Source organism: Phycomyces blakesleeanus, assembly GCF_001638985.1.
Source record: "Phycomyces blakesleeanus NRRL 1555(-) unplaced genomic scaffold PHYBLscaffold_5, whole genome shotgun sequence".
Lineage (NCBI taxonomy): Eukaryota > Fungi > Mucoromycota > Mucoromycetes > Mucorales > Phycomycetaceae > Phycomyces > Phycomyces blakesleeanus.
In genome coordinates, this window is record NW_017265138.1 from 513,359 (window position 1) to 535,862 (window position 22,504).

General features: G+C 36.9%; 7 protein-coding genes across 7 annotated transcripts; 5 read left to right on the plus strand and 2 right to left on the minus strand.

Annotated features, from left to right (window-relative positions):
• Nucleotides 1-4,318: 4,318 nt before the first annotated feature.
• On the plus strand, nt 4,319-4,807 carry PHYBLDRAFT_109665 (hypothetical protein; the record flags this gene model as incomplete). The annotated part of the gene is made up of 1 exon (XM_018428126.1): nt 4,319-4,807. One exon carries the CDS (start codon nt 4,319-4,321, stop codon nt 4,805-4,807), a length of 489 nt encoding a protein of 162 aa, XP_018294688.1.
• Nucleotides 4,808-8,203: 3,396 nt separating this feature from the next.
• PHYBLDRAFT_142163 (hypothetical protein) lies at nt 8,204-8,672 on the minus strand (the record flags this gene model as incomplete). The annotated part of the gene is made up of 4 exons (XM_018430750.1): nt 8,204-8,250; nt 8,349-8,430; nt 8,530-8,583; nt 8,643-8,672. The coding sequence occupies 4 exons, from the start codon at nt 8,670-8,672 to the stop codon at nt 8,204-8,206; spliced, it is 213 nt and encodes a 70-aa protein (XP_018294689.1).
• Nucleotides 8,673-9,056: 384 nt separating this feature from the next.
• Nucleotides 9,057-9,420, minus strand: PHYBLDRAFT_109641 (hypothetical protein; the record flags this gene model as incomplete). Its single annotated transcript, XM_018428124.1, has 2 exons — nt 9,057-9,283; nt 9,360-9,420. Coding segments are annotated over 2 exons (288 nt in total), but the record flags the coding sequence as incomplete, so codon positions are not given.
• A 1,659-nt stretch (nt 9,421-11,079) lies between these two features.
• Nucleotides 11,080-13,484, plus strand: PHYBLDRAFT_108956 (hypothetical protein; the record flags this gene model as incomplete). The annotated part of the gene is made up of 2 exons (XM_018428081.1): nt 11,080-13,099; nt 13,183-13,484. The coding sequence occupies 2 exons, from the start codon at nt 11,080-11,082 to the stop codon at nt 13,482-13,484; spliced, it is 2,322 nt and encodes a 773-aa protein (XP_018294691.1).
• Nucleotides 13,485-16,744: 3,260 nt separating this feature from the next.
• Nucleotides 16,745-18,408, plus strand: PHYBLDRAFT_165173 (hypothetical protein; the record flags this gene model as incomplete). Its single annotated transcript, XM_018435174.1, has 2 exons — nt 16,745-16,754; nt 17,183-18,408. 2 exons carry the CDS (start codon nt 16,745-16,747, stop codon nt 18,406-18,408), a joined length of 1,236 nt encoding a protein of 411 aa, XP_018294692.1.
• A 321-nt stretch (nt 18,409-18,729) lies between these two features.
• On the plus strand, nt 18,730-19,690 carry PHYBLDRAFT_165174 (hypothetical protein; the record flags this gene model as incomplete). The annotated part of the gene is made up of 3 exons (XM_018435175.1): nt 18,730-19,164; nt 19,259-19,549; nt 19,610-19,690. The coding sequence occupies 3 exons, from the start codon at nt 18,730-18,732 to the stop codon at nt 19,688-19,690; spliced, it is 807 nt and encodes a 268-aa protein (XP_018294693.1).
• Nucleotides 19,691-20,272: 582 nt separating this feature from the next.
• On the plus strand, nt 20,273-22,282 carry PHYBLDRAFT_185797 (hypothetical protein). The gene is made up of 3 exons (XM_018439145.1): nt 20,273-20,744; nt 20,903-21,635; nt 21,766-22,282. Exons 1-3 carry the CDS (start codon nt 20,278-20,280, stop codon nt 22,135-22,137), a joined length of 1,572 nt encoding a protein of 523 aa, XP_018294694.1. The 5' UTR covers nt 20,273-20,277; the 3' UTR covers nt 22,138-22,282.
• Nucleotides 22,283-22,504: the final 222 nt, after the last annotated feature.

A 22,504-nucleotide genomic window follows, 5' to 3' on the forward strand; every position in this document is an offset into this window, starting at 1 on the left:
TTCCTTATCTTTTAACAGCTCTCTGGGGGTAATGAGGAGCAAGCTGGATCAATATTACGACTGTCCTGACATCCAATAGAACATCAATTACTATTCAAAATATTTGGTTTCACCTTAAGGAACACACGGTTCGTAGTTTTAAAGTGCCTCGCGTATGTCTTTACTTCTCTCCCTCTCTTTTTGAGGCTTATCAGATCCATATTTTAGAGCTTCTTATACTATGCCATTTGTTTATATTATTGAATATACACAGAAAACTCCTACCAAGAAAACTCCACATGTCTCAGATCGTCAATACATGATGATCTTCATGTACAATCTTGAATGCAAGGGTTTACTCATAAACTCAGGCAAGCTGAAAATAAAGAAGAGGGAAAAAAGAGAAGAAAAAAAAGAGAAAAGGATCGGGCGATCAGCATCGGCATCGGCAGCTCTCGGCCAAACTCAATAAAATAAAAGACCTTATCATCAAAAGCAAAAGGTTTTAATAAGCCTGAAAGTATTTAATGGTTACTTTTTTCTTGATGAACTATAGGTAAACGAATTAATTGACGCGTATTGAGGCCTATAAACTTGCTTTATAAGAAGTGAGAATATCTGTTCTATTGTTTTCAATGATTGGCCCAGTTATAACAAAGCATACCTATACATACACATATCCACACATTTCTTTTTTTGGTTTGGACATAGCGTCATCGATCCTCTCTTTTTTACGGCAAAAATGAGGCAAGTTTTGGCCATCACCATTATTTTTAAAGAAAAAAAAAGCCTATACAAACACGATTTTACTTGAAGAGTCTTCAAGAGATAGCAAACCCGTACAAAGTAAAGCTTCTCGTGTTTGTGCCATGTACGTCCTGAGAACCGTACTGGAAATAATTAATATTGAGAGCTGCGTGTGTAAATATTCTATTATAAACCGTCTAGTTTATTTTATTTTTACACAGATGAGCACATATGTCGGCTTTTTTCTTCTTTTGGGGAGAGGGCATAATGGTCGAGATGTTCTTCAGCCTACTCCCATCTTCTGGCTTGGCTATTCACAGAATCTATTGTTCCCGGGCTCATGTATCAATCTATAATATTTCTATATTTCCATACTATTACTAATATTAGTTTAGTAATATGGGCTTGTTGTTGTTATTGTTGTGATTGCGGTGGCTGTGGTTGTGGGGTGATTCTGTATTAACCAATGTTTTCTTATTCTTATTCTTATCCCTTTGCTTACAGATGTATACTATCAAGCATGAGGGATCTATAATTGGAAAGGTCTTGTGATGATTAAAAGCGAACGACGTATTTTTTTTATGATATCACACTTGTAAATATGATCTATAAAGATAACAGAGTATTTGATCGATAGTTATTATAGCAATTATGTTACAATTGATTAGAGCTGGATAGTCTCTTTCTATATATCTTTTTCTATTTATTTATTTTTTTAGATAATGTGGTATTGATGAATAAATCATCTCAATATAATCAAACGATCATACCTAGATTTTATCATTTAATAAAGGTTTCTTTTCGTTAAAAAGTAGTAGAATATAATCACCTATTACTTTAGTACCTCTTTAGCAATCAATCGCTTTAAATCGCACCAAAAAAAATATACCTGAATAAAGCCTAAACCTTACCTTACCTCTTCTATCTTCTTCTTCTTTTCTCTTACTCTCTCTCTCTCTTGCTCTTTTGTTTTCTCGGATATTTTTATGCTTGAACATTTAACCTTTCTTTTGTTGATGTAACCAGGGTCTAGGATACAACTAGAGGCGCCGTTATTTTCATATTGTTTTTTTTTGGCTGCATGAATTTTGTGGTATTTTTAATTTTCTTGAATATTGGTAATAAAATAATAAAATGTCTATATATAAAAAAAATTAAAAGAATTGAAAAAGAATAATTGTAGGAGTTGTACGTGGTTTTAATTTTACACGTTCCGCCAAAGAGCGGTCATATGCTCGTTCAAGTGAAACCAAAGCCAATCGACATAGCCAACAAAGGATTTGCATACATGAATTTCGAGGTTTTTATTTTTCTTTTCGTTTTTTACTGTACAGATATATGTATTTTCCTCTATAGAATTGAATTGAACAGCCGTAAAGGATTTTGTATAAAAGGCCAATGTAAAAATCGATCCAATTCTCTTCTTCTTTCTGTATTTACTACTACTCTCTATTTTTTTATACTTCTTCACCTCGAAAATATACATACTTATATTTATATTTATCAACTGCAACTTTTATCTTATCCGACGAATTTGTAAAAACACTCCAAGTTTTACAAATTAATTACGAAAGCACGAAAAAAGCAAGCCAGACGAAGTCCAAAAAAATACAACAGTAAACGAAAGTAAATTCAGTCACCAAAAACACTTGTTTTGATTATTCTATCCAAGGTAACACATCAATTTGTTTTTTAAAAAAAAACAACCGTGCATATTTTGTTTCTTATACAAAAAAATAATCTGACACATTTCTTCGCTTTTAGATCTTCATTACTCCCCTCTATACTATATATACACTTAATTTCTTCATTTGTTTAATTTGTTCCGAAATGACCTACAATTCCAAGCGCTGTAAGTTTCTCTTTCATATATTTCACTTAATTTTTTGTCTCTGATTAATTATTTGATTTACATTTTTTTAATTTATTTTATTTTATTTTTTATTTTATACAGACAATCCTTACGGCTTTGCTGGAGGAAACAATGTGTCCAACAGAACCCCAAAGGTCACAGACCCAAGACTCGAGACAGTCTCTTACGAAGCTGAGAGACAGAGCACCCAGAGTCTGTCCCCAGTCAACACCGAGAGCCCTCAGCCCATCGACAACGCGTACTTGATCTATTCTCAAGACTTCAAGAACGAAGGATCGGATAGCAACGCAAGTCCCAAGTCCGAAGGCGATATGAGCCACGGTTCAAACACCACTACTAACAGTAGTTCGTCCGAGAGCGCAAACGCAAACGCTGCCCAGCCCGGTCCAAACGGCCATCAGTATTTGCAGCCTGCCATCTCTGTTGATCCCAATGCCACCATTGATCCAGTTCCTCAGGAAGCTTTTGTTTCTCAGATTCCATCTCAGAACATGTCTCCCCAGGTGAATGTTCCCCAAGTGAACAACGGTCCTCAGTTGGACAACGGTCCTCAGTTGGACAACGGTCCTCAGTTGAACAGCGGTCCTCAGTTGAGCAACGGCTCTCAAGTCAGTGGTCCAGACTACCAGCCTACTCAGTTCAACAGCCCTCAGCTTGCCGACCAGAGTAACACCCCGGAATATGTTCCCCAGGTTCCTGTTCAACCTACTGTCCAACAGGCCAGAGAGGGTTACACGAGTTCGATTTATGCAGTCAATTCTCAGCTCACCGCAGCTCAGCTCCATACTCCTCCTGTTCCTGCTCTCGCTCCCCTTGCGCCCAATGGTAGATTCCAGCAAAGCAATCTTGCTCAAAGACGCCAAGCTGGAAATCAAGTCAACCACCCAGGTTTTACCTATGGTCAAGCTCCACCTTTTGTAAGCATTTCTAACTATATATATTTAAAAAAATGTTTACGAATTAAACATATTTACTAATCAGTTTTATTTTATTTCATTTTTGAAAATAATAATAGGCTGTTGCACCTCAACCAGGTTCCTTCTATGAAGCCACTCCTCGCCCCATAGTTGGTCAAGAACCTACCGCAATGGCAGCCAATATATCGGCTTCGGTTTCGCAAACCAATGCCTATGTGAATGACACCCGTCAGCTCGTTCAGCAAATTAGTCCCCACCCAGGCAATCCATACGGTCTTCCACCTTTCGGCATTAACGCCCCTGTTCAACATACGAGTCATATAAACATGGCTTACCAAAGAGTCCAATCGCAACAGGCTGCTCAACAGGCCGTCTATCAACTTGGTCCACATGGACAGTTCAATCAGCCTACTCAGAACATGGCTCAAGGCTGTAAGTTCGATGCTTATATATATATATATACTTATATATTTTTACTGACTTTTTTTTTGTAAATTTCACAGTTAACCATCCGGTTCAACAGCCTATGCCCAACTCTGGCTATAATCCGGTGCCTACGAACTTTGCCAATCCTTATGGAAGCGCTGCCTACGAGAGCACCGAACTTCAAGTCCAAAATGGAGTTCCAGCACAAGGCCAAGGCCAAATTGGTGCGCCACGCAATGAACGATTCGTTGTTTCTACTGTCTCAGGACCCCCCGAAGGTGAGGCCCCACCCGATCAAGCCCAAGTATCTGAAGGTCCTCTACTGCCTAACCTTGTCTCGCGTCCAACCTTGACAATTGTAGGAGACCTCGGAGGCATGGTCAATGGTTGGAGTCCTGATGAAGTCGCAAGCGGCAGAAGACTGGTCCAGTTCCACAGTGTATGGACAAACAGTACAGTCAGATGCGTCGTAGAACGTTACCACTCTGGTTCTTCTACTATCCATCCCAACGATGTGACCCGCTCCATTGCTTCTTGCATTCGCTGGCCTGGAACCAACAAGTACTACATCACTTCTGTTGACTGCATCAACATAATCCAGAGCATCATGAATATCAGACTTCAAGTTGAAGAAAAGAACCGAGTCCGCCGCAACTTGGAAGGATACAAGCCTATCACTGTCAGCAAGTGCCACCCCGAGACTGCCGATTTCTTCAAGCTCATCATGGGTTTCCAAAACCCAAAGCCTCGCAACATTGAAAAAGACATCAAGGTCTTTCCCTGGGAAACTCTCGAAGATGCCTTGCAAAAGGTTGTAATCAAGTATACCGCCGCAAGATTCGTAAACAGAAACGCACCTCAATAGGCTATACTTTATTAAACAACCAATTACATAATTTCTTGATCTTCTTTTTGCCCTGCCTGTCTTACTTGTTGCCCACTCCACTCCTTTTAATCTACTATACTTTACTTTATTTTATTACGCCTTAATTCTTGCTCACTTTACCACCCTCGTATATATGTACATGTATTACTCTTCTTCTTTAATAATCATAAACGATTTATGAAATAAAACAGCAACCCTGTATTAAAAAATATAAAAAATATATAAAAAATAAAAATAAAAAAAAATAAAACCAAACTTTCGAGACTTTTATTTTGTAAAAATAAACTTTAAAGTTTAATTCACTTTTTTTTTTCTCTTTTTATTCTTCTCTATTTCTCTTTATTTACCTTTCTATTGCCATTTCTTGAAGATTTTATAAGTCAAGACACACTAGAATAATTTTTCTTAAAATGGCTCTAATCCATAGTATAATAAATTAAATGTAAATGATATGTTTCCATGTAAATAAAATGTATATACGACTGCCTTTGTTTGATTATATATTACTTGTAAAGTTTTCGATAGAAAGTCCATACTTCTATATATATGTATATATATATATATATATTTAAGAAATAAAGCATACATCTTGATAATCTTAAGAATACTAGGAAAATAATTTTCCGGGAGTATGATCATGTTCACTCAAGAAGTTCCTTATAAGTAAGTCAAATAAGTCATATTAAAAACGAGAATTGAAAGATTAAGAAGAAGAACAAAAGATTTATATATATATTTTGGCTATTATTGAGTTATCAAAGGACGTAAATTGCCATTGTCTCATATATAACAAATAAAATCCAGAATAGTAAGATTGCAAACTCCTGTACTATTCCAGAAATAAAGACTGAACAGTAACGTGATTTTCTAGGCGTATTGTAAGACAAAGCAGGAAAATATCAAGTTACTATTTTTTTTTGGAAAACATACTGTACATATAATATGTACATATAATAAACCCAAAAAAAAAGAACCAGATAATTTACGGTGTCAGTCAGCCAAAGTAGTAGCTTGTGCTTATAAAAGAATAACAGGTTTTTCTTGCTTTACCAAATGAATAACAAATAACAAGTAGCAGACATGGATACCTTGAAGGTAGTTTGTGTAGTATGTACAGTGTTTCGATTATCTACATAAATGATCCCAGAACCAGCTTGTTTTTAAAGCTATTTCATATACCCTGTGATTCAGGATACATGCTCCCTGAGGATCTTGTGGAATACATATTCAAATCTACCTGTAGTATTAAAATAAACTAGACTTGTCATCTATGTACTTGAATAAATACATTATGTACATTAATTTTAATTCAATGTATATGTGTATGTATATGTAAGGTTATATTATTATAATGTAGGATACACTACTTTATTGCATGCTCTTGTATGTATGTGTATATATAAAAACCTTTCCGTATAATTTAATATGATAAACAAATTTATCAATGTATTGGACCTTTGAAATGATATGGTTGATTTGATACGGTACAGTTACAGGTTACCCGGATTGAATGTAACTCAGAATCATCGCATAAAAAAAAAGTGTGTATGCGTAAATGAGTATAATTTAAACTAATTTTACTGACCACTCAGTGTGAAAATAAAACTCCTACTATGATCCCATCGTATCCGGGCAGGACTGGCAGACATAATTTTACCTGATCTAAAAGAATTTTTCTCCTTGTAATCGGAAAGGGCCATATTTCTTAAACGTAGTAATATTATGAAACTTCTTTCTTTTTTTAAAAAATTATATATTAACTACTTTACCATTACTACAAATCTTAAATCAATAAAATGGTTCTCTTGCCATTTCTATTGTCTTATTGCACACAGCCTATAGTTTACTAATATAAATACACATGTATTCTCCCTCCTTCCCTCTTTCTCTCTCTCTTTCGATGCCGCGGGATAATACACGCCGCCTAAAATTATACTGACCTGTCAAAAACTATAAATCTTTTTATTTTTCTTTTCTATTCTTTTTGTCCATTTTAGTCTAGAGGTTAAATCGAAGAACTCTAGAACTGATAGCATAATATTAATTTGTAAGGTTAGGTTTTTGACACTGATAAAAGGTATTAAAATATGGCTTAGCTTTAACAATTGGTGTATGAAGCTGTAGCCAGAATACAACATAATCAATAATAAAGTTTAAATTATTAAAGCAAAAACAACAACAACAATAGCTCTAAAAAGAAAAGAAAAAAGAATATACATATTCAAGTAGGATATATATACATATAATAGTGATTTAATGATCTATCTAATAAACACAGATACTCACGGAAATTTTTGCCATTCAAAATCCAAGGACCCTGTGGGATGAACTAGAGTTGCAAAATTTTCTCTTGTATATACACACATGAAAGAATCAAAAGATTATTAAGCTAGCCAACCTTTTGGTTTAATCCCAATCGAAAATTATATAACACATATTAAATAACGTTTTTGATATTATACATATATTTTCTTATTTTATCATTTTGTGCGCATAAATTATTTTTCAATATCTTTACGATGTCTAGGAATGGCTTCAAAGAGCATTAAAGGTTAAAATAGTAAAAGTGACATTTAGGTCTGCAAGATAAGTAATCCAAAATAGAATTCAGTGTGTTTGTACACCTAATATTCTGAACAGTGCGGTAATATGTGTAACATTAACAAAACCTACGCCTTTTACCAGGTGTGCGTATGTGCGTTGTAGCAGTGTACTATAATCCGTTCGTAAAGGTTCCTTGTAGCCACTTTATAATGGTATAAAGAAATACTAGTATATCAAGTCTACTATTATTCACTAATTGTTTTTTAACATATATATATTCGATTGTACCTAAAAGCTGGTTGTAATGTATAGCCATTTTTTTATCGCTTTAATTACCAGCCCTGGGTTTGTATATAAATCTTTGTTGGTATTGTTGTACTCTTATTTGAAGGTTTCTAAACCAGGATTGTTAAGAAACCAAAGGTATTCACTGAAATATACAACACTTTTCGTAGTTTCTAGAGTGGATATCTTACTGCTGTCCTAAATTTCTGCCACATTATACAAAAATCACACGCTACAAGAGGCATATTTTCCAGTCTTTTTAAAGCATCCTTCCCTTCAGACCTTCCAGTAATTCTAGCTACTCCACACAAGTTGACCCTCAAAAAAAGAAGAAGAAAAAGCAAGAAAAGAAACCACTCTCCCCTTTCTATTCATTCATTTATTTATTTGATTGATTGATTGTTAATTACATTATTTCTTGTATTGGTTTTTGATTTGTCTTTGGTGCGAACCCAATCGAATTATATTTAACAAATATAATTTTGTGAAAATACACAAAGATGCATTATGAATCTAGGTGATACTATACTACTTTGTTTGAATAGATCAGCTTTGTGCGGCACCTAGCATATTTTCTAAATCGTCTTGTCTCTCTATAAATTTTAAACAAATTATACAAAAAGAATTCGTTGATCGTTATGCTTATGTTCATGTACAAAATTCAATCTCTTTTTTTTAAAAAAAAAATTACTTTTTGCGGCAGACTGAACTGCTTTTTTATCATCGGCAAGGAAGAATATGTTCGATGATGGGACATGACGCTCATACAGAGCCTGTAATTCAACATAAATCAATATATATATATATATATATATATGTGATTGTATTTAGATTTGTAGTAATAATCTAAGGATTTTTAATTTATTTTTTACCGCTGATGATCTTAAGCCTTTCAATTCAGAATTCAACACCTTGGCTGCTCTGAGCTGTTTAAATGAAATGAAGTTCAGGTCATTTGATCATTCAATTGACTGAATCTATCTACCTCATTTTCCAAGTAAGTTTTGGTTGACATAATATATATAGTGTTTGTTTGGTTTACAGAGAAAGCAACAGTGACTGTCCGTCACTCACAAAAGAATATATATATATATATATATGTAAAGAGACTACTATAGATCTGTGTAATGACATTCTTATTTGAAAAAAAAAAACTATACCAGAAACTAAATCATCAAAAATATTAACACTATAAAAAACCCCCCACACTCCATATAAAACCCAAATAAAATCATAGTATCATATCACTTGATTATTTCCTTTGTCCCTTAGATTTTTATATATTTGTTCCGTCCACTTTATTGACTTTAAGCTTAGGGGGCAAAGCTGTTAATGAAAAAAAATGAACAAAAGGTGAGGGGGAGGGGGTGCTAAATGGTCAACCATAAAGTACGGTCATTTAGATCTCCTGGATGCTCAAAGCTATATAGAGACGAATATTTAGTACACCACATATTAAAAAAGTAACAATAAGGAAATAAAGCAAAAAGTAAGGATATTTACCAGGGGGAAGGGACTGTCTCAACTTAAGGGCCTTCTGCTTGTCGTTGACGACAAGAGTGTAAAGGTAGCGAGAGCATCTGACCTTGAACTTGTACTTGTCACCGTTCTTCTTGACGCGGGCAGCTACATGAGGCGGTTTGAGTAAGTATGTTGATCTACAGTGTGCTCGAAAGTAAAGGGTCGAGATCGGTAAACTTACAGACGGCGTCCTTTCTGCGGGTGATCTCGAGGAACTGCTTGATGTCCAAAACCTGCTTGGGCTATTGCGATGTAAAGAAAATAAAATACATAGTGATATGATGAGTAAATTTTGGATGATTTATCTCATTGGGGGTGTTCATCCATCCATCTGAGCCAAGTTCCATCAGAGCTTCTTGGATGTTGGTGATGTTTTCAAAAAGGTAGTTTACCATGATGTGATGTATATGCCAAAAGAAGGAGGAATGGCCTGTCTGGTTCACAGGCTTCCAAGAGGTGGACAAGCCCACGCGAGGTTGCGACGTGTCGGAGTACAAATCTAGAGCTTTATTGCCGGACCACTCCAAAGAACTTCACTGATAGAGAGCTGTCTATTGGCCAAGTCCAAAAGAAGTTGGCAAAATTCAAACGATTGCCTTTCTCTTTGCTTATTTTAATTTACTTTAATATAACGTTTTCATTTCATTTTTATTTCTATGTTTTTGCTTATTGGTGATGACACAATATAATATATTAAATATCACAAAAAGAACGGTCTGTTCATAAGTGCATATGTTTTATAAGTCGGTGGCTTTTTATGTGCTTTATTAAATATGATATACATATGGTTTAATTGTTAATTGTTTTATGGAATTAAATAAATAAAAGTACTTTTTTTCACAAGATCATCATCATAACCTTGAAGTTCTATTGACTGAGTATATCTGATAGATTTTGATGATTATGGTACAAGTTAAAAAAAAAGGAAGTTTAGATGGTGTAAGAATCCAAAATCTACATCACTTACCAGCCGCGGCTAAACTGATGAAGAGATCATCATCATCATCAATTTAGCCTTGACGTGACCGAGATTTAATCTCATTCGGAGTGTGTTTTTTTTTGGATCTCTTCCTTCAGGGAATGGAGCGGATATGAAATAGAAGAAGGACTTAAGATTTAATATACTATAATAAAATAACAAACTTTGAATATTACACTGCAGCATATCATCAATTGAATGAATTGTAAAGGGAATACATCAATTCAGACTATTCTCGGTAAATTGTGGTTGATATCCAATACCGTGCAAAAAAGTTTAAAGATATCATAAACACACACACAAACATAAAAATTTCCTTAGGGCTTTCCCCTGGATCTTCAATAGTATTCCTTAGAAAAAGTAGATGTTCGGGTATGATTGGATGTAAACTTGCATATTGTCCAACATAAGATGAACTCTCCAAACTTGATGAGCTTTGTGCCTTGATTGAATTTATATTTATTAGCATTACTACCATAATATTAAAGCCTCGATTTCATTAAAGCCTCCCTTACATAAAGTGATAGGGACCACTATAAAAAGCCTGTCAAAATTTGCTCATATATTTTTCTACTGCAAATCAATCAATCAGTTCATTAATTATATTTGTTATTCATCTATCGATCAACTACAGAATACAAAATGCCATCTCTCTTTTTCGGTCTTCGATTAATTCAGGTAGTACAATGAGATGAATCTACAAACTTCATGCCAAAAATAAGAATATATTTTATATATAAAAAAAAAAGATGATGCCCTGCTATGATTGGCTGGCTCTGAATAACGATCTCATCTTCCAGGAATTTAGGACATCTGTGGTTTAAATCATTTCTTACGTTTTGCATAGATTGGACCACCTATAAAAGCAAACTCACGGTTGTTATTCACTCACCATTATCTCAAACAATTCAATTATACAACAATGGTTACTGCCACTAATCTCGGATATCCCTATGTCGGTGCTAAGCGTGAGCTAAAGAAGCTTGTCGAATCTTTCTGGTCTGCCAAGATCTCTGAAGATGAGCTTCGTACTGGCTACTCCAAGATCCAGGAGTCTCACTGGAAGTTGCAGCAGGAGAAGGGCATTCAGCACATTCCCTCCGGTGAATACACTCTCTATGATCGTGTCCTTGACACCGCCCAGCAGTTTGGTGCCATTCCTCAGCGTTATCAGCATATCAAGAGTCCTCTCGAGCAGTTCTTTGCCATGGGTCGTGGTCTCCAGCGTGCTGCCACAGCCACCTCTGAGAAAGTTGACGTCCCTGCCATGGAAATGAAGAAGTGGTTTGACACCAACTACCATTTCATTGTCCCCGAGTTCGAGGCCGACCAGAAGTTTACTCTCCAGAACCCTCGTGCTGTCGAGCAATTCAAGGCTGCCAAGGCTCTCGGTATCCACACTCGCCCTGTACTCGTTGGTCCCATTACCTTCTTGCACCTCGGAAAGGCTGCCAAGGGTACCGAAGATTTCGAGACCCTCTCCTTGTTGCCCAAGGTCCTTCCTCTTTACATCGAGCTCATCAAGCAGCTCGAAGCCGCCGGTGCCGACTGGGTCCAGATTGATGAACCCGTCCTCATCCTCGATTTGGATGCCAACGTCAAGCTTGCCCTCGAGAAGGCCTACAAGACCATCAAGGCCCAGACCAACATCAAGGTCCTCGTCGCCGCTTACTTTGGCCGCATTGAGAACAACGTCTACGCCATCAAGGACAACGTTGATGCCATCCACCTCGATCTCGTCCGTGCACCTGAAGAACTCGACATTGTCTTGCCTTTGTTGAAGGAGAACCAGGTCCTCTCGCTCGGTCTTGTCGATGGTCGCAACATTTGGATCAATAACCTCTCCAAGTCTATCGAGCTCGCTGAAAAGGCTGTCAAGGCTCTTGGTCAAGACCGCGTCTTCATTGCTCCCTCCTGCTCTTTGGCCCACTCTCCTTTCTCTACCACATTTGAGAAGAAGATCCAGGCCAAGAACCCCGAACTCTTCAGCTGGTTGTCTTATGCTGCCGAGAAGTGCTCTGAAGTCTCCATTATAGCCAAGGCTTTGAACCAAGGTCGTGAGTCTGTCAAGGAAGCCCTGGCCGCCAACGCCGCCGCCATTGAATCCCGCCGCACATCCCCTCAGACTAAGAACCCCATCGTTCGTGAGCGCGTGGCCAAGATTCCCACTGAAGCCTGGAAGCGCCCATCTCCTTTCGCTGTCCGCCGCGAGGCTCAGGTCAAGAAGCTCAACCTCCCTCTCTTCCCTACCACCACCATCGGCTCCTTCCCTCAGACCAAGGATATCCGTGTTGCCCGCCAGAAGTATGCCAAGGGTGAGCTTTCCCAGGCCGACTATGATGTCTTTATCAAGGCTGAGATGAAGAAGGTTGTCGAGTTCCAGGAGAGAGTTGGACTCGATGTCCTTGTCCACGGTGAACCCGAGCGTAACGACATGGTTGAGCACTTTGGTCATCTTTTGCACGGCTATGACTTTACCGAGAACGGCTGGGTTGTCTCCTATGGTTCCCGTTGTGTCAAGCCTCCTGTTATCTTTGGTGATGTTAGCCGTCGTCAGCCTATGACCATCGACGAGATTGTCTATGCTCAGTCCTTGACTAAGTTGCCCATGAAGGGTATGTTGACTGGCCCCGTTACCATGATGAAGTGGTCCTTTGTGCGTGATGACATTCCTGCCAACGAGCTTTGCGCCCAGATTGCTCTTGCTCTCCGTGACGAGGTTGTCGATCTTGAGACTGCTGGTATTCCCTGTATCCAGGTCGATGAGCCCGCTATTCGTGAAGGTCTTCCTATTCGCCGTGCTGATTGGGATTCATACCTTGAGTGGTCTGTTGGATCTTTCCGTCTCTCTACAGCTGGTGTTCGCGATGAAACCCAAATCCACACACACATGTGCTACTCTGACTTTAACGATATCTTTGATGCCATTGCTGCTCTTGATGGTAAGTTCTTATATATATAAACAATACTCCAAAAAAAAAGACTTTATGAACCTTTTTACTTATTTTTATTTTTATTTTATTAGCTGATGTTATCACTATCGAGAACTCCAAGTCTGATGAGAAGCTCCTCAAGATCTTTGAAACTAAGCAGTACACTAACGAGATCGGTCCCGGTCTTTATGACATCCACTCTCCCCGTGTTCCCTCTTACGAGGAGATGAAGACTCGTTTCGGTGACATGCTCAAGTACTTGCCTGAGCACCTCTTGTGGGTCAACCCCGATTGTGGTCTCAAGTCCCGTGGCTGGCCCGAGGTCGAGGCTGCGCTTGTCAACATGGTCGCAGTCGCCAAGTACTACCGCTCTCTCAAGGCTACCAATGCCTAAGCTAAACCGCTTCCCTACTTCTTCCTTTTTCTTTCAACATAAAAAGTTTCTTCATTCCCCAGCAGTTCATATTCCATGATCTCAACATCCTGCACATAGTATAAAATCCAAAAATCAGAAACTCAATCTTACCAAAAAACAACAACCCGGTTATTTTAACAATAACAATGTAATTAATTACTTTCTCTATACCCATTATTTTCAACAAGGGCACTCTTATACATACAACCACCACTCAAAAATAAATCATTATCTTTGCTTTTTTTTTCTTCATTAATAATTTTTTTTTAATTTTTGTTTGTCTCAAATTTTCTTAATAATATATATATATATCAAAGATCTTATTGTAATGTACTTCTTGCTGCTAACCATTTATTTCAACCAGCTTGTAAACGAATCTTACATAAACGGCCTAATGCTTTATGAGCTTTTATTTTGTTTGGATCAATGTACCTTGGCCAAAACATAGAATACCTTCTTTTTTCTCACTCAATAAAAGGCGAATACAGGCTTGATGTTATTTACAAGGGGTGGGTAAAAAAAAAGAAGAAAAAAAAGCTGAGAGCCTTCTTATCCAGGTGGTCTAAAAGGACTTTTTTACTTTGTTTGTTTGTTTCGTGCGAGAAGTTGAGAACCAATCCATCCAAGACCATATTGCTTCTAATAAATGTAATTCATAGGTTCAAACACACATTGTTTCCAATAGTATTTCCTAATTCATTCTTGTATAACAAGCGTGTAACAATACTTTCTTAAAAAAATGTAAGGTGGTGAAGAATAATATTTGAATGCAAGAACAATAGTTGGTCTAAACAATACATATCTATACACAGAAGCTCATTGGATTATCTTTGTGAAATATCCTTCTTCTTCTTCTTCTTTGGAAATAATGTACCTGAATTGCTCATTGTTAGTCCGTACGACCTCTTTTATTTTATTTTATTTACAAATACTTGTATCAATTAGACTGTTAAAAAGCACAAACACACACACAGTTGCCCCTAAATACTCGTACCTTTTAATATGCCAGTATCACTTTAATTAGGGACCTTTGATCTATCGAAACAAAACTAATTTTAGGATATATATATATATTCCTACATTTTCATATTATACTTGGAGATGCATAACCTATTTTAATAAAGAACTATATATCTATTTAACCCTTCATTTGCCTATCACAAACATAGGGCCGTAAGATAGAAATCAAAAAAAAAAGAAACGAACAAACGGTATATGTTCAGACCATAGTTCTGAGCAAAAATTGACCAAAAAAACAAAACGTTTACTATTATTGCTGTTGTTATTTTGATAAATGATTCACAAACCATCTTTAGATTATCAAGCTAGTACAATAGACTGGTCTCTAGAGAACTAGTGAATGCGCCCAAGGCTTTATTGATGTTTCTTACTAGGTTGAGGGAGAAATTGATTTCTTGAGATGCTCTATTGAGACGATTTCTTCTTCTTCTTCTTTCTTCTATTATGGGACCCGTATATTTTCTTTCTAGATCAACTCACTTATTATTAACACGATGCCAAGCATAATGTATTAGCGATAATGAAGAAGATGAAGAAGTATTGAGTTTTGCTGTAATAGATGGTTGCTTTCATAATACAGGTTTTCTCTTTATTTTTTAAGTTTTAGTTTTAGTTTTAGTTTTGGGTTAAATTGTATAAGTCAATTATTAGAAACAATCTCAAGCAGTATGTTATGTTATGTGCTGTAAGATTTTATTCAATTTTATATTTTTTTTATTTCTAAAGAGTATTATTAATAGTCCAATATATTCCAACTTTAGTATTGTTTTCTTGTATTGACAGACATTATTATTGCCTTGTCTACTTCTCCTTAACCATAAAAACTGTTCTGTGTTTCAAATCGATTAGTTTTTTGATTATTATTTTTGGTCTCTATGGTTACTGCATTTCACGCATTTAACCGTATTTAACCGTACCCCAGATAAGCTTACTATTTCAAACCTTGACACAAAGAATATAGAAAAGAATAAAATAAATAAGGGGTGGTAAAGAAGATATTCACAGAACTTGATCATATATATATATGAATAGTCGTGTATTTACAACACATACTCATTCAAGATTATCGGCTCTTTTATTTCATTTTTCTTCTTTAACAAAATAAAATTATATAATGTAATATACTACAATAGAGCTAAATTGCTCATTAGAAATTTCGTACAAAATAATTCGAGACCCTAGTTAAAGTGTATATCCCTGATTCAATTATATTCAAAATAGATATGAGCGTAGTTACTTTTATATACATATGTACATATTAAAGTCTATCTAATGTACCAGCTCTTGTATTTGTCTGCAATGTACACATACACATACACATCTAACCACTTCTGAGCTTCTCAAAGAAATCAGCATTAGAAAGACCCCACTAGGAAACAATTTACGAATTCTATTTTCATCTTGTGATATTAGGCCAATGTTTGAATCTGTAAATTTTTAATTACACAATCAATACCTCTTATATAGCATGGTTAATTATCTCTAGTTGTTCTAATAGATAAGTAATATACATATATATTGACCTTTGAAATCAATCGAATATATATAAAATCATGTAGATACAAAAAAATCAAAAGTACGGAATATAATGTGAACCAAGATTTACAATGATGACACTATACTTGTAATTAAGATACATCATACTCGAGTACACATGTGTGAACTTTGGAGGCACTGGACAGTTTATCAATGCATATTTACATATTGCTTTTTACTTTCCTTTGTAGATAATGCGCTTTATTCAATGTATATCTTCTCTTGCATAGCATATTCATACGATGATTTCTTGAAAATCTAAAAAGTAGAGAAAAATCAATTTTTTCTGAAATCACAATCGAATAATTAGATAATATCTATCTATCTATCTATCTATCTAAAATAATAATAATAATTGAAACAAAAGACAAATGATAACAAACTAATATAATGGGAAATTAAATAACATACAATACAATAGAGGAAAGCTCATGGCAAAGAATCATCATCTGTGTCTAAAGCACAAAGTGTCTCAGGGCACAAGATACATTAGTTTTTCTTTTCTACTCATGTGGTAGTCATCCTTACAAATGTAATTTGATCCCCTTATCATTATTAGCAGTAGTATTATAATGTAGCTCTTGCCCATGAATACCTCACCTGCTTTTGGGATTTATGTATAAAAACTCTTGAGAAATAAAGAAATCAAAATCAAGGGTTTGATAGATAGATATCTCTTTATTATGCGTAAAGGTTAGAAGCACATTTGAATTATTATTATTAATAAGCAAGGAACTTAACTCCTGCCGAATTTGCTTTTTTTTGTAGTCTAAAAACTAACCCAAATGGTTGACTTTTTGGTTTTTGGGGTTTGAGTTCGGTTTAGCCGGAGATATAAAAAAAAACGATTACTGAAAAACGATTATCCTAGGAGGCAAGAAGTGCGGGATTCAAAGCAAACTTGCAGTTGATAGTCATTGTCTCTCACTCACTCACTCACTCTCACTCTCACTCTCTCTTTCTTTTTTATTTTTATTTTTATTTTATTTTATTTTATTTTATTTTATTTTATTTTATATACACCAAAAGAAGAAAGAAGAAAACCTAAAAACTTACAGTGGTTTTTCTAAACATCTCCCTCTAATCCCTATCTGTTATTATGCATCCCGTTTTATATACAGCCATAGCTATGGCACCTGCGCATCTTTTTATGGTAGCTTCATTGCCTGTCAAACGAAAGCGACTATCTCAAGAAGTGTTCTTGGGGTGTTGTTGGCTTCTAGGGCTAGCAATTCCGCTGTATTTTGCAGGCCAATTTTCATTTATGGTCAATATGATCCTGTCCGTATGGGCTTGGGCAACAGGGATGAAAATGGGAGTCTGGCTCTTTTCATTATCAATGGACGAACGTAGACAACGAAAGAGTTTTGCTAGCACCTTATTCTCCTGGCGTCAACGACCACCTAACCAAGCCGAACCACCTTCAACACCCGAATGGAGAGATATCCCACTCCAACCATTCCTCTGGCGATACCTAACATGTCAGATTGTATTCGACAGCCTGGCAGTATTTTTTCAACATGTCGATTCACAACGTCCAGTACGAGTGCTAGCTCAGCTAATCCATTGGTGGGACAGATCGTACGTCCCAACTGAATCATTCGCATCCATAATGATGAGCTTTGGATTCTGCATTCTATTCTGCGTATATCTCCAACTTCAACTACAGGTTACATACGATGCCTTCGTTTTGTGTTACTGTGCGCTATATCAAGTTCTACCCTGGATAGACCAAAGAATGCAGAGCTCAGCAAAAAAACCAATGTCATTAGGCGCAATCAAAGCAAGAGCCCAACGAATGATGTGGATGCGAGATCTCAAACATTATCTTGAGAGTACATTGACGATGCCACCTTTGTTCGACTCCCCCTGGCAGACAGACAGTCTGCGTGACTTTTGGTCTAGACGCTGGCACACCATTTACAACGACTGTTTTTATAGACTAGGCTACAAACCTACACGACAGTTGATGATATCCATGGGCATACGAGGTGTGGCATGTAGACTGGTACCTGCCTTGGCCGTTTTTGCCTTATCAGGGATGATGCACGAGTACTTTTTATATTGCTCTACAGGCCCTCGCCTTTACTATTCGCATTGGGTGGGCGGCCTGCAGTGTCTGTTTTTCGCTTGTCAGACGCTTGGGATCGCGATTGGAGATAGACTGATCAAAAAGGGTTGGGCTGGATGGGTCTGGGCAGTTTTTTATATGGTGATGACATCGCACTTGTTCGTCGTTCCTTATATTCTAACTGGCTACATGTACATGGACAAACTTAGCTTTGCACCTTTATTCGAAAAAGCAGTTCTTGCTGGCAAGACTGTTTGGAGCATGCCTTTGATTTGATACCAATTAGATAGAATACATTTTTTTTGCATATAAATACATAAATAAATTTTAACAATATAAAATATAAATAAATGGTATCGTTGTTGTAGAGCATCAATCAAACATGCATTCCTCCTCTATTATATGTAGTAAAATGTCTTGATCTGGGAAGCAAGGGGGTCAAAGCACATACATAAAAAAAACAAACAAACAAACAGAAAAAAATTATAGTCATGAAAACTAAAAGATTGAGATAATATTGAGAAAGAAAAGAAAAGAAAAAAAAGCAATATAAATGTCGCCTTCTCCTTCTTTCTTTGTATCTGTGCCTTTTTCCCAATGCCTCGTATTTCTGAATCCAAACCTACCCAGGAGTCTGATCATAAGGGTGATGTCTCTTCTGACTATAAGTTGTCTCTGATGCCTGGAATGCCACGGGACGACTCCTTGAGCGAGAAGGCGCTCAATAAACCAAGTCGGCTGGAGAACAGAAACAGGCTTCTTCGCCTATTGTGCTGTGCAGACTGTCTACCATCATGGGCTGCTGTCTTGGTGTGGTTCATAATCATATCCCTCGCGATTGCATTTGCGGTGATCGGGATCATCCTTCACACTGCCACTCCACCAAAATTCTCTATAGCAGACGTGGTACCAGTTACTGATATGGCAGCATTAACTTACACAAACGATTCGTTTACAATTCATTTCAACCTTGTTATCAATATCAAGAACCCAAACATATTCCCCATACACTTTAGCCATGTGAATGCCACGGTAAATTAAGAATCATACTTGAGTATTCCAGAAGATTATTGTATCTGGATTACTAACATCTAAACAATTTTTCTTTCATTGTTCTTTCCTTTAGGCATACTATCCTATGCCCGGTAAACCAGTGGCCGGAAGTAGTTTTGTGGAAAATGAATATGTACCTATAAAAAGTGATTACAACAAAAGTATCCCATTCTCCATGACATACAGGCCAGAAATCGATCGTTATAGAGTTATCCTTGGTACCATAACCAGCCATTGTGGAGTGACAGGTGGTCCAATGAAAGATATCACTGTTACTTATTCAATAAATTCCACTGCCAATGCTCTATTACTCGTCGCACACCCCTCCTTCCAAGCTACCTCTACTCTTCCATGCCCAATACAGGTAAACTTTACTGATCTGTCATACTTTACGATCTTACTAATGCTTCTAATTTATTTATAGCTTCAAGATGTTCCTGAGCTGGCTGCCATTACAGAAAGATTCAAGTTGAAGCCTTCATCTAATGTTACTCATACCACATGATCTTATTGTTGTAAATTTACAAACTATCTACCTATCTACCTATCTACATTCTCTACTATATTTTATTTTTATCTTTGTGCCTACACCCTCCAAAATCAGTTAGTTGCCAAATCCAATCCCACCATATTATTCCTATTTTATATAGGAATTAAATAATAGCCATTATCACTCAAGCATGTTGACTTGCTCGTAATTGACTAGAGCATAAAAGCTGTTTTATTTCTCTATAATTATTATATCAATAAGATTTTTCTTTTTTATATTTATATTTATATTTATATATAAAACGTTTTATTATTATTATTATTAAATATCCGCAAAACCAAAACCAAAACCAAAAACTCAAAATAAGAAAGTAAAGTAGGTGTAAAATTTAAGGTGCCTGCCTGTATTGGTTGAGATTCTCCGCAACCCAGTCATACACACATTTTGTAGGTTTCTGTTGATTCTCCACAACAGAAAATAAAAATAGGGCCTAAATATAACCAATCACGTCGATTCAACGTGAGTCACTTTGGATCTTTTGCGATAAAATAAACACCACATCGTATTTCCACACTGGTTACTCTCTTTCGCTTTTTAAACAAATGAAGTATAGATCTACCCGTGGACAGGCTCAAGGCTACACCTTCGAGGAGGCTGTTATGGCCGGCCTCTCGCCTGATGGTGGTCTCTTTATTCCCCACAGCGTCCCGCAGTTGCCTACCAACTGGCGTAAAGAATGGGCTAATAAATCCTTTGAAGAGCTCGCAGTTGCCTTGCTGTCACTTTACATTGACCAAACTGAAATCCCAACCAAAGACCTCGAAGACCTCGTCAAGCGCAGTTATTCCACTTTCCGCCACGAAGAGCGCACTCCTCTGGCCAGTGTACGTGACGGATTGTACGTTTTGGAACTTTTCCATGGACCTACCTTTGCGTTCAAGGACGTTGCACTTCAATTCGTTGGAAATCTGTTCGAGTACTTCCTCGAACGCCGGAACCGTGCCGAACCAGCCGGTGGAAAGGTTCATCGTTTGACAGTTGTTGGTGCCACATCTGGTGATACTGGCAGGTAAACAGATCAAAAACCAAAATAATGACATTATACAAATTAATTATAAGTAATACACAATTAGTCGTCAAAAAATAAAATAAAATAAAGAACAGACAAACAAACAAACAATGTATATAAAAGCTAATATAATCTATCATGTAATGCATAAAATACAGTGCTGCAATCTATGGTCTGCGCAACAAGAAGAATGTATCCGTCTTCATCCTCCACCCTCGCGGACGTGTTAGCCCTATTCAGGAAGCCCAGATGACAACCGTTCTTGACAAAAACGTACACAACTTGGCTGTAGAGGGAACTTTTGATGACTGTCAGGATATTGTAAAGACTTTGTTTGGTAACAAGGAGTTCAACGAGCGTCACCACCTTGGTGCTGTCAACTCCATCAACTGGGCACGTATTCTGGTACAGACCGTGTACTACTTCCAGGCTTACTTTGGTTTGTTGCGTTCGCTCAAATTGGTACCTGGATCTCCTGAAGCTGAAGCCATCAACATTCATTTCTCTGTACCTACCGGTAACTTTGGTGATGTACTTGCTGGTTACTTTGCACACCGTATGGGTTTGCCTACACATAAGCTGTTGGTTGCTACCAATGCCAACGATATCTTGTACCGTTTCTTTGAGACAAACGCTTACGAGAAGCAGACTGGTGCTGATGGAAACGTAAAGGAGACCCTGTCACCTGCTATGGACATCTTATTGTCCTCAAACTTTGAGCGTCTGTTGTGGTACCTTGCTCGTGAAACTGTCCAGACTGACGAACAAGCTGGTCAAACCGTAGCTAGCTGGATGCAGGCTCTTAAGACCGAAGGAAGTTTCAAAGTCAACAACGAAGTAGTCCTCAAGGCACGCGCTCTTTTCGATGCTGCTATGGTAACAGATGAACAGGTAAGATCAATCAATATTAGCTAGCAAAGAGAGATAGAGCGAGAGATAAAGCAACTGTGTTTCAAGGGTGTGTGTTAGTTGTAAAGTGAATATGTATATTAATAATAAAATTGGTTTTATTTGCTTTTAGACTATCGATACCATTCGTACATTCTACAAGCCTGCTGCTGCCAACCAGAACTCTTATGTACTCGATCCTCACACAGCTGTTGGTGTTGCTGCCGCTGAGAAGATCATCAAGCGCGACAATCTTGCATTGTACCCTGCTGGTCCTGAAATTCTTATCTGCCTCGCTACTGCCCACCCTGCAAAGTTCTCTGGTGCTGTCGAGACCGCACTCAAGTCATACAGCGATTTTAACTTTGAGAAGAATGTCTTGCCTACTGAGTTTATCGGTCTCCTTGACAAGCCAAAATCTGTTGTATCTGTCGAACGTGCTGATCCCGCATTGATTATTGAGGTCATTGAAAAGGAGTTGCGCCAGGAAGGTGTTTCTTTCTAAAAAAAGAAAAATAATAACAATAATAACCGTTACAATAACCTATCACTTCATCTCTATAAACATCCTCTCCCCTCTACATTGTTCAATCCTAAAAATAAATAAATAAAATAAACTAATTTGTAGCATGTTTTTTATAAACAATTTATTAATTTTCTAATTAAATGCAAGGAAGGAAAGAGGTATGTAAAGAAAGAAGTTAAGCTAAGAAAGTATGGTTTTTATTATTATTATTATTATTGGGTTCAGTATCATAAGTTGTTGTTTTTGTTGTTGTTCTTTTTTTTTCGTTTATTGTTTATCCTTTGAGCGAGAATCGACAGGTTTGGATCCTAGAGGAACATCATCATCTTCGTCATCTTCGTCTTCA